This window comes from Trachymyrmex septentrionalis, unplaced genomic scaffold, assembly GCF_001594115.1.
Source record: "Trachymyrmex septentrionalis isolate Tsep2-gDNA-1 unplaced genomic scaffold, Tsep1.0 scaffold60, whole genome shotgun sequence".
NCBI lineage: Eukaryota > Metazoa > Arthropoda > Insecta > Hymenoptera > Formicidae > Trachymyrmex > Trachymyrmex septentrionalis.
The window spans coordinates 872,300-884,871 of record NW_017305779.1 but is presented as its reverse complement, the minus strand read 5'-3'; the positions used below and the strand labels follow the sequence as shown (position 1 = coordinate 884,871).

The 12,572-nt window shown below is 32.2% G+C and overlaps 1 protein-coding gene across 10 annotated transcripts in view; it reads right to left on the bottom strand.

The window, feature by feature from the left end:
* LOC108752611 (rho guanine nucleotide exchange factor 17) overlaps nt 1-12,572 on the bottom strand; it is a 57,398-nt gene that overhangs the window by 11,093 nt on the left and 33,733 nt on the right. For all 10 annotated transcript variants that reach the window (XM_018493568.1, XM_018493561.1, XM_018493560.1 and 7 more), the window contains 3 exons: nt 5,964-6,041; nt 1,904-1,981; nt 650-754 (listed from right to left, as the gene is read on the bottom strand). In XM_018493568.1, the coding sequence (XP_018349070.1) occupies nt 650-754; nt 1,904-1,981; nt 5,964-6,041 (261 nt within the window). The remainder of the gene's footprint in view (nt 1-649; nt 755-1,903; nt 1,982-5,963; nt 6,042-12,572) is intronic.

Below are 12,572 nucleotides of genomic sequence, written 5' to 3'. Positions count from 1 at the left end.
AAAAATGTATATATATATATATATATATATAAGTACAGCACATTTCTTGTTTATTTTTAAATAATCAATAAAAAACTTAAATCCATGATACAACATGTTTAAATGCAGAGTGTGCAAATTCGGGGATAAAAATTTGTTAAACTTAACTTTACCCTCTCTATTAAACAGTAATAAGATAAATTCGAAGTTACGCAAAATTGATTCCGTCAAAATTTCTTCTGTCTATAATACTTATTAATTGCGCGTCGAATTCCAATACGCCAGAATTAATTCGCGATGGCTATACCGGAAACGATTTTCGTCTCATGTTGTATCTTAATTTTTAGAGAAAATCCTGAAATATCACGGCATCGCGAAACAATCGTTGTAAATTTATACATGATGCATGGAAAAAATACGGAACGCAAATAAATGTGTTTTTAAAGATAAAAATATTCCGTGTTTATGTAAGAGGTGGTATGGCCGCGACGTTGGTCGATTTATTAACGTAGGCCGAATAGAAAACGCGCCGTAATTTAACTGTACGGTGTCTGTCGATTCTGACGTCCTGAGAATCTTAACGGCAAAGGAAAACGAACACTGTTGCGCATGTAATTTATTACGTGTCCGGCTAAAGATATTTGTGCACCTAGTAACAATGTGAACTCACCACATCGAGGAAGACGTCGCCGATCGTCTGCCTGAGTTCCCAGGTGTCCAGTCGCCTACGTAACTCCTCCAAGAATATCTCGTGATGACTGAGAAGCGCAGGGATCTAAAATGCGCAAGTATTTCCCTTCGACAACTTTATCTTTGATTAATAGAGATGCGATCAAATAATATTTTACATGAGATCAGGCCAGAAATATAAGAATCGATTAAAACGCGATTCTAACAAATAGAGGACTAACTATTATGTCTGAATTTATTATTAATATTTTCACTATAAATATATGTATAATTTATATTGTAAATGCATGAACTGAAAATTGTAATAATTTACACAAAAATATTATTAGGAGAAAGGCCAAGATTTTCTTTGGCCTTCTATATCTTCGTTTTCTTTTATCAATTTTTACTTGTTATTGTTTATATTAAAAAAATAAAAGATAAATAACAAGAGATGTAATTTCAGCTCAGTTTTTATGCTACTTTTAAATTTTACAATATTCTGTCAATAACATTTTTTATTTTCAATAAGGTATAATTTATATAAAAAATGCATAAACTGAAAATTATAACAATTCACACAAAGTATTATTATAAACAAAAATCCGCTTTGACCGTCTATTTTTTTCTCTGTTTATTTGTATCAATTTTATTTATTAATTTTAATATTGTTTACATTAAAAAATAAAAGACAATTGTATGATATATCATATAATATAATAAATGCATTCACATATTCTAATTATAATATCTAATAATAATGTCTGCATATATTCCAGTATTATATAAATATCATTTATGTGCAATAAATTTAAGCTCCTCTCCAATAAATGTCAAACAATGAATTATTATAATGATCTCTACTATTTCACAGAACAATTCATTAATAACATAATAATTTGTTAATTAATCATTGCTTTAAATGAATTTTAAAAAATTGAGCGGAGTGTTTTGCAGTCGATGGTGTTCGCCATTCGCGCGAGATCGATCAACTTCATGGTTAGATTTTAGTCCTAAATCTTTGGTCGGTCGGGAGATCGTAAAGCCCTCTTCCGTCTATATACAACTCGACGCAGCATTTAAAACATAACCCTGTGAAGAGAGAGGAGTTCCTTGGTTCCGCGGAACTTCCCGGATGTTGAATTACAACCCGTCGACGAGGCATGGATTTATGCGCACGGAATAAGTACGACGTACATACTTTTAACGACGAAAATACGAAAATAGTCTCACTTATATCTTTTATCACATTTACCTGATAAAATATCTCATCGACTGTTGCGGCATCCACCAGACCGGCATTTTCGGAGCTTTTCAGGGGCTGTAAATATTTCTGAAACATATTAAAAATATTGTGTTTATGATACTTTTCTCAAATGTGTGACAATAATCTCTTCATCTATTAAGGTCTTGATTAAGCTGAAAATATTGTTAATATATTTAAAAAAGAATTTTTTTTTCAAATTAACAGTATTATTTTTTAAATAAACAAAAAAATTTACATACTAAATTGTCTGCAGTTATTCGCAAACGGAACAGGATTACTTAACTCTTAATAATAATTTTCATTTAGCTTTGCAATTATTTAAGCTTAAGAAGGTCTACATTATATCAAAAAGTGTTTGCACGCGTATTCTCAGCAGACCTTCGGACTCAATTTCGTGTCCTTCAAGCCGAAGGAGACTCTGTAAGCTTTAGATACTAGAATTTCAATGCCGCGAGAAATGAATTCAATTCAATTAACGCTAACGCGTTGATACCGTAATCCACAAAAATATTTCCCACGGTTTATTTGTACGCTGATAGCTCCTTTACTATTATTTTTCTAGGTCGCTTCGATGACGTAAAAATGCGGGGCCTTCAAGACCACTGTTAAATAATCAGCAAACGTGCCGACAACGATTCCCGTTGTGCGGCAGCCGCGTTGTTTATAAAATATGACAATCAAGCCGGTCGTACATGCCGTTACGGTGACGCTTAAATTCCGGCGTAACGCTGGATAAAAATCGCCTAGGGTGAATTTTGAAGAAACCAGCACGCCCTATTTTGGAAGCGTAAATAGTAGATAGAACAAGTCCTTACTTTAACCCTATACATTCAAATGTGATACCTATTGATAGCGATCTAAAATTATTATTATTATTTTATAATTTTCCAATTTGATAAAGAATGTTCCTATAGTCTAACTTCATTAAATTTTAACCTCTTAAAGGAAAAATAATTTGTTCAACATGCTATATTATAATTCTTTCATATGTGATCCTTTTTATTAAAAAAAAAATAAAATTTTAAAAACTTTATTTCTTTAATTAAAAAAATTATATTATTATATTATATTATTATACTACCAGATTAATAAATATAAATTAAATTAAAATATAAACATAAGAATATATCAAAATTTAAAAAGTAATCTTTATATATAGTATCTTAACATATATATATATATTTATCTATTTACCTATATTTTGTATATAAAAGTATTACAAAAGATATTTTTCACATTCAGGATGAAAAATGAAATTTTGAAGAATATGAATCCATAATATTATTATTTAAATTGATTATTAATAATAGGCAGATTGATAGCACATAATAATGATAGGCATCCTCCTATCATAAAATTCCTATTAAAGTAACTTGATAAAGTATCTAGTAATAATTTTCAGACAATATATATCGTTGTACATATCAACGTAATTGTTTGATTCAATAATTATATCGCATTGCGAAATAACATATAAACAACGTAATTAGTTAAAACAAAAATCGGTTTTATCAGTTCTGCAGCTAATGTTTGTCTAGATAGCTTTTATTAAAGCGCCGACAGCAATCTGTGCAATTGTACAGGCGCACGTTGCACGTAATGTGACTCGCGTCTCACACGTGTTCTGGCGTATTTCCGGTCACGAGCGACTCATACATGTGCTCGAAAAAGTTCTATAAATTTCGATCAATTCAATAAAAAGTAAACAAAAATTGGAAAATATTTTTTACTATTAAAAATTAGATATACTAGTAAGCTAATTAAAATTTATGTCATGTAATAAGAAAGAGCAATGATTTACGACGGTTGTTCTTGTGATTACATTAATATATTTTTTAACGAATTCAATTACTCTACAAAATTGTACAAATTTTTTTATTAGAGTATTTAATAAATTCAAGTCAATTCTCTATATAAATTTCAGCATGCGTAAAGCCATCCTCAGTGGTAAAACAAAATAACTTACATAAGATAAAATACTGTACAATTCAAATACGATTAAAATTTTTAATTGTTGTATTACGTAATGTATCCAGTGAACATCAACGATGATATAATCTAAAGACACAGTATTGTCTCGGCGCTAAGCATGATAATATTGTACAATAACGCAGTGGCATAGCATCAACGTTATAATTTCCTACTCAACAATATAACTGTTTTACAACTTGTACAATGTATGTATTATATTATACTTATATTATTGAGTGAAAAAAATTATAATATTCATGTAATATTTTTGTCAGTCAGTATTGTTAGTCATATATCGTGGATAAACGGAGAAATATTTATAAATATTCAAAATTTGTGTATTAAAAATTACACATTTATGTAGCAAAATTCTATTCCTTTCGTAAATTTTGATATTTCCAAATGCCTGAATGCAAATTGCAATCAATTTAAAAAAAATCATAAAATCTGTGAGACTATAACACACAATAAAAAGTAAAAAAACATTTTCAACTTTTAATTTTATAAATAAAGTTGAAATCAAGAAGTAAAAGAAGTGATAAGCAAACTGAATGCAAATTGGAATTGTTTGTATGCGGAATATCCATGTGGGAAATCGGATTTAAATGAGATAAAAGAATATCATTATCATTCCGCGATAGCGAAGCGGTACCTTGACATACGGAATCGCCTTGTGCAATTCATTGAATAATTAGTTTCGTGATTCGCCCTTCAGCGGATATTAGATGCATTGTGCCATTAAACAAAATATTCAACCAAGGACGCAAGCGCATGTTGAAAATCAGATTACATGTACAATACGACCTTGCATAGGATAGGCCTGTCGCCTGTTGCATTTAACGCGTTGTTCACTGCTAATTCTCTTTTGCGAATTCACATTTCGAACGTAAAAATGTACACCCACTTACCACGACGTTTTATTACCTATATTAGCTTCATGCAAATTATTAATTTGCGATTGTATCACATTAAATCAATTAAACCCGTTTTCCAGAATTTATTGTAAAAGCGATACGATTATAAAATTTTCATCGTATAAATGTTATAATTTCAGATTTTAATTCTATTTTATTATATTAATTTATTTTAATTATATCATACCTTTATATTAATTAATAATGTTGATCAAATAAACTCATATGTTTATATATACAGAAATTTTCCATAATTTTCTTAATAAATTTTATAAATCTATTTTACCATAAAACAGTTTGAGAAATATTGACTTAATGACTTTTATTATCAAAATCACATTATCAAAAAATCGAAATATAGAATTTATTAATAGCGCATCGTTTTTTATAACAATTTCTCGATCTTGGAAATAGGGATACGATGATACGTGTTTAACTGCGTCTTTTGTAATGTTATGCAAGCGCATAAACCGACTGTTTCCTGTAACTATTCGTCGCAATCCAGTATTCAAACCTATTTCCGGTGTTTAATGAAAAGCGATTATGAAGTTGAGAGTGGAAATTTAATGAAAACAACATGCCGGACGTACAACAACGACGTACTTAGATCGAACGAGCAACAGCTCGCTGAAGCGAAGATGTTGTTTAATCAAAGCGAATAAACGAGCGGGGGTGTGTTTGTTTACAAGACGCAAGGACGAATCGCAGTTCTGTACGACGTACGACGGTGTAGCTCCGTTTCTTTCAACGTCGCGACTTGAGAGATTGATCGACTCTCTTGACCATTCTAGTCCGGAATATTTCTTTAAAAAAAAATTAATTTACCTACAAGTATATTTAATTTTTTTTTGCTTCTTACGAGTAAAGTCTCGAAAGTTGAGAAAAATTATAAGATTACTAACATCAAAGATTAAAAAAAAAATTAAAAATGTAAAGGTATACTACATTCTAGAAAAAATTAAGTTAAATTCTAAGGAGAAATGAGTAGTAGATCATTATTATAGAAATCAGAGAAATAGTTAGAATTTTAATTAATTTCAAGTTAATTTTAATTATAAATATATTTTTTTAAGATTTTGATTTTTTTTGTTTACTAAAAAACTGTACATTTTACAAAAAATCGATCTTTTATCAAATTCAATTCAATCAATAAATATACTTACATTGACTAGTATTTGTAGCGCCTCCACGTAGGATCGTTCCGTATCGTAAAGCTCCACAACCACGTGAGTCCTCGTGTCCTGCAACGCACAGAAAACAATCAGAAAAGATGAGTACTCATTGAGTGACATTACGAGAGAAGGAACGTTTGACCGAGATGGAGAAAGAGAGGGAGGCGACCAAGCACAGCTGTCATAGCTCGATTATTGCATCGTCTCGTGATGAAGATCGCACGTGCGCTTTTGAAAGATGTACACGTGCGCGCTTCACGTGCGTATGTGCGATGCGTTTGATTATAGTCGTTATGCAACATTGACATCAAGCCACAAGCCACAAGATATTGAGGCTTGTGTCGGCATTGGGATGCATGTCGACAAGACATCGAAAGACGATGTATTGTACTTTAACCCTGAATGACTAATATATATGACATAATAAAGCGTTTTCACCTCAAAATCCTTCACAAAAGCATTTTTATCTCTATAATCATTATACCTTTCCTTTTTAGCTGTATTTTTTATATTTATTTTTTTCCTGTGTTTCTAAATCCCACACATCTTTAATTTATAAATAAAGATATAAATATTATATTTAACATATTTAATACAGAAATAGATAAATATTTCTTTATATACGTATATTTTTTACAAGAAACATATTTTATAATTACAATTAAAAATAAGAAAAAACTAAAAAAGAAGAAATCTGACGTATATCTGACTGTTAAATGAGACAGTTAAGATGATTTTAAAAGTACTTTTGCAGTATAGTACGTCAAAAGTTTCAACGTTTACTCAAGGTGCTCGGAATGCTTTTTCATTCAGAATTAGCTGTGCCTAGTCTATAAACATCAAAAACAAGAACTACCCACGCGCTCAGAGGTGACGCGTTCGTTATTCTCGCTATCCACCGATGGCTGACTGACGAGCTTGTGATCAGCGTCCATTGTCATCCACGTAGGCCACCTGTACTGAGATTTCGTAAGCATTGACGCCCTCCACTTGCATAGTAATCCGAGCGACCGCGCGGAAAGTGCGTAGTTTCGCAATCTTCCGAAACCAATGCACCGCGAAGCGCGTCCAACTGTAGAATATACACTCGCGTTTCGTGCGTTTCCGGTCTCTCACTTTAATCTATTCCGCTTGGCGGAAACGCCGGGGCAAAACCAAAGTAGCGCTCTTAAGCTTCCGCACGTAAAAGCTGCACTCAAACGTTTTATTCTTGGACTCTTCCTACGAACTTCAAGTCGATCGTGTTCGAACACTTCTCGACTCGGTAAACTGTATTGATAAGCAACAATTAATATCTATAATTTATTTTCTCTGCTTTCAAGTTTTATAAATCTCGTAAATCATATAAACAAAATAAAATATAGCCTTTACTGCGTATTTCTCATCTTCAATTGAAATAATTAATGATGTAACTTCCCAGAAAATTATTATAAAAAGAAGTTTGATATTCCAAATGACTATCGATCCTTGTTACTAACTCTGCAAAGCCGCATGTTTCCGTCCCGTCAGCCATATATTTCTACCTTTATTCATATTTAACATAAGATTTCTGAGAAAATTATTAATAGTAAATTCCGAAAAAATTTCCATAATGAAAAATATTTCCAAGAAACGAATGCAAAAAATAAAATACATAATGAAAACAAAAATGCTTGTATTCTCAATCTGTACCGACTGTCACGATAATCTTCGAGAATCTTTTTCGCATGTATCATTTCTTTATTTTTAATTATAAAAAAATACATAATTTTCGCGAAATTTCCAACAGTGTCATTTTTCAGAAAAAAACCCATATTAAAAGAGAGAACAAAATACACTTTGAACCTGAACATCAATCACCGCGAAACGATCGGTATAACGAAAATTGCGCAAGTTCCAGCTCGAGATAAAAGAGCTTGGCTGTCCATCGGCGCTCGTACGTGCGTCGTATCTGAAACCGGTGCGCGTGTCAAAGAAAAAAAAAGCTGTGCGTCTCTCAGCGTGTCTGTACGCCTACTCTCGATACGCTCGGACAGGGTCTCTTTAAAAGCTCGTGGGAATTTGCACGCGGAGCTTTCGCGCCTCCGGACGATCGCGCGTCGAACGCGTCATGTACGAGCCGACCGGCCGCTGGTTATATTTAGCATAGTGACTAAAGACCCCCGCTTCGTCCCATGAGCTTGCAAGCTCATCCGCGCTGCTCTTTCTCTCCCTCCCTCTTTTTCACGCTCCGATCTTTCTTCGTTCTATCGGGTTGGACTCACTTACGGAATCAATAATGACCCCTTGATCCCGCACGAGCATAATCATCCGTTGCGCGATCGCTTAATTACGTGAGTTTCCTTTGCTAATTAGTCGTACAGTTAGATAGATCACAAACACTCGGCGTTTATTCCTACATCTGAGTTTTCATCTTTCATAGTAAACAGCAGAAAGTGCGTAACTAAGATTTTTCCACAGAAAAGCGTAAATTCTCTAACGAAATAAATGCTCCTTTTTTTCTGTATATAATTTATATTATTTATTAAAATCTAAAATAAAGATATTTTAACGCGTTTGTATTCCATCATTTCCCGTAAAAGAAAAATAAATTATCTAACATCACATTGCTAATAGACAGTTGCAATTGATTTTATTACGTGACTGTAATTCTATTATATAAGGTGATACTCTATTATGCAAGCGCTTAGTTTTATGCCACTATGCGTACACGTGACAGATACCATCTGACGGAACAATTAATTGTTAATCAACGTTTTTTTGTGATAATTATGCGCTTGAAGTCTGATAGACCAATGTTCTGCTTTTTAATTAGAATAAATTATACACTCAATGTCATTGATAATCGCACCGAAAAGAATATTAAATTTTAATAAATATTTGTTTGAATGAATATTTTACTAAATATAAACATATATACATATATTTATTTGATACAAAAATCATTAATTTAATTACTATCATTTTTTTATTGAGTAAACATTTATTTACTATAATTGTTTACTTACAATATTCAAAGAAATATGTATTAAAATTTATTGAATTTTTTCACTACATTGTTGAAAAAATGAATTGTGAATATTGGAATATCTATTTGTTTTATTATTATGTAAAACATCGATCAGCTTTAATAAACAACACGTTACTTTAAATAAATTTAAGAAATAGATTTATGCAAAGGAATTTCGTTACATTCATTTGCGGAATTTCGAGATAATTCAACGAGACAAGGTCAGAGATAGATGTTTCTGGCGAGTCATGGCATAGAGAAAAGGAAACGCACATTTCCTGAAACTGAAACGTGTTGAAGAAGAAAAATCACCCCGACATTCGGACGCGACGTTTTGACAATTCTTCGATCGATTTGCATGACAAGTTCTAAGTTGGTTTCAAAGAAATATATATCATAGTTAGAATAGCACAAGAAACAAGAAATTTTGATGTAAACACAAAATATAAAAATATAAGAGATCTTGAAATGCATGGAAAATTGAATAAAACTCGTCTGACAAAAAGACTACAGTTAATTCGAGCGTAGCTTTCTAGTGAACACAAAGTGATCGATATTATTTGATTAACTTAGATACGTGCACGGAATAATTAAGAATTTTTCCCACAAAAACACTCAACAACTGCAGAAAAAAATCATTATATTACATTTGATCCTTTCATAATAAAATCATATATTTTAATATTTTCTATTGTATATAGTATAATAGAGTACAATTACCTATCATTCTTTTTATAGCGCTAAATATAATAGAAAATATAATAAAAAAAGTACAATCATTTCCTAAAAAAAGTATTAAGTAATTTAGGTAGAAAAGAGTATTAAAAAATTTTAGAATCAAATTAAGTAACACGAATAGTTACGTTATAAACTATTAAAATTTCAGAAAGTTTTACGAATTAAATTTTAACGATGAAAAAATGCAAGCCTTCTTCTGTTTTTGAAATTATAAATAGACTTCAATACAATAAAATATTAATTTTTTATATTAGCTGTATCGTAAGAAGAGAACTTATTGAAAGTCACAGAAATTTGAAAGAAAAAAAATTGTATGGCAATCGATCGCTCAATATAACGAAGTGTATTAAACGTCTGATCATTAAGAGCTTGGCCGCGTGCATGCGACCGTGCTTAAACGAGTTGAAAAACGTTCACTTACTTACAGGTACTTATCCGTACGCCTTCATGTCGCTTTAGAGTGCCACGCGATCGCAAGTAAACACTTTCAACGTAAGTTTGCACGTCGATGAGGCTCGAATGAAATTACAACCTGTTACGCATGACGGAGGCGTCGCGACGCGCCTGTAATTGCACCCGCGTTATTTCAATTCTCATCAAGAAGAGAGAGAAAGTGAAAGAGAGAGAAAGAGAGAATAAAAAAGGATCGTAAATCGAAGCGGAGAGATAGCTGGACCATATTTGACAGTCATATCTCATGTATACACAACTCTGGCTATGGTTATTTTAACCTAACGAAACCAATGGATGACACAAGATGATATAACACCGCACAAGCAAATCGAGGGATGATATAACGCAAGACGATTACATTGATCAGGAATTCGATTTGAACGAGGTAATCGTCGCTTCTGTTCTCGAGTAACAATAGATGTATTGTCGATTCCTAACAAACGCGCCAGACTTGTTTTATTTCCTCTTCCCGCCGAATTTTCCATCGCATATAAATACAAAATGCTGATAACTTTGCGATTCATCGATATTTTCAGAATATACTTTTATTTACGAAAGGATTTGTTTATTTAATATGAGAAGAGTATTATTTAACTTCACACAATTTGCCTAAAGTTTTATTGCGTAATATTATAGCAAGCTTCTGACAGAAGTGTTGTTTTATCATCAAAAAGAAATGTATGGTATCTATTAATTTATCTGTAAACCAAATCGTTTATTTTTATAAACTTTGAAGCATTTAATTCGATGGCAATGCAATTAACCTTTCTAATCTCATCATGTTGCACAGAATAAATGGCGCGCGAAATAAAGGTCGCTAAAACATTTCGCGTAAAACATTTATTGTTGAACTAAAGCTTTATTGTAACAAATAATTCTGAATTCTCTTTCCATACAATCGAATAACACATCTAATCTCAATTACTCACGAGCTTGGATGATTTGAGATTAACATCGAGAGATTGCTCCTCGACGTATAAAGCATACATCGAACCTTTCGCGCGACGTGCCGGAATCGCGTAGACCGAAACACTCGCGATAATCGGTCCCGTGTTATCTGCTAGCTACCTGTCGTAGCATCACATCATACAGATTATTATTATCGATTTATCGTGATTTTTTTATAGCTCGAGGGAGAAAAAAAAGGTCTAGAAACCGTTCTGCAAGAATAATATTTTCTTATACGCACGTCCGATTTATCGAGCACGATATTGGGATCGAGAATGATCGCGGTGCGAAACAGCGATTTCCTGCCGCAGCTTTTCCGCGAGGAGCAACAGTTAGACGCGGCGTTACGCCTGAAACTGGCGACCCGTCGCACAGCTACCAGGAAGCTGATCGATGTCCAACAGAACAGCGGCGGTGGAGAGGACGGAAGCCGGGCGTCACAGGACGCCGGCGCGTACTTTTCACGTGGATTACACGCGCTCTGTCGCCGTATCCTACACCACCGCCACCGTCCTTCCCCTCCTACGACCTTGTCCTACGAGAAAACGAGACGCGACCTTGTTGAAGCGCCAGGTTAACCCTTTCGAACCTCGTTACTGTGCAACAGGTCCTTAATGCCGGATTTGGGCGGAGACCGTTATTGATCGTTACTATTCCAAAATTAATATTACCAAAAATTAATTTCAAACGTTAATATATTAATTTAACGTTAATATATTAATTACCGTTTCAACTTACGGATGGATTTATAATTGTTTTTATTTATCTATTGTTTTATTTATTATTACTACATGTTTGTTTCACCTGAATGTAAGCTCTTTGTCTTGTTTTATTGGTCTCACAAGTGGAGAGAGAATGTGATTGTATCAATCTCGTGTTAGTTTCCAACTATAATAAAACAAAACAAAATCAAAATAAAGCAAGCAATTTAAAGTGTCAAACGTAATGTTTATTTAAAAGCATAAAGATTCACATTTAATTACTAAACTTGAATGTTTTGTGCTACACAGAACTCTTCATCAACAGTATCGAAAAAATTACAATGAAAATCAATAATATAAATGCACTATTGAAGAAAAGAATAATAAACTGATATGACACATTTGAAAAAAAAAATGTAATGTAATGGATCAACAAACACATCTCTCTCCATTTAAGATCAATAAAACAAAATATAGACCGATATTTATTCATAGTTTGTTTTTATTTTAAGACCATCTTAAGTAATATCTTAAAATACTAATACTGCTTTGTAATTGACTTATAACATCTTAAATTATACTTAATACGATCTTAAATTTAAAAACCAATTTCGGCCAATGAAGCCAGTCCAGGTTGAACAAACACATAATAATAATAAATAGGACAATAAATAGATGAATAATAAAAATTGTAAATCCATCGTGAGTTATAATAATTAAGAATTAATTTATTTCCAATCCAAAATTAATTTTCTATTAAATTATTACGTG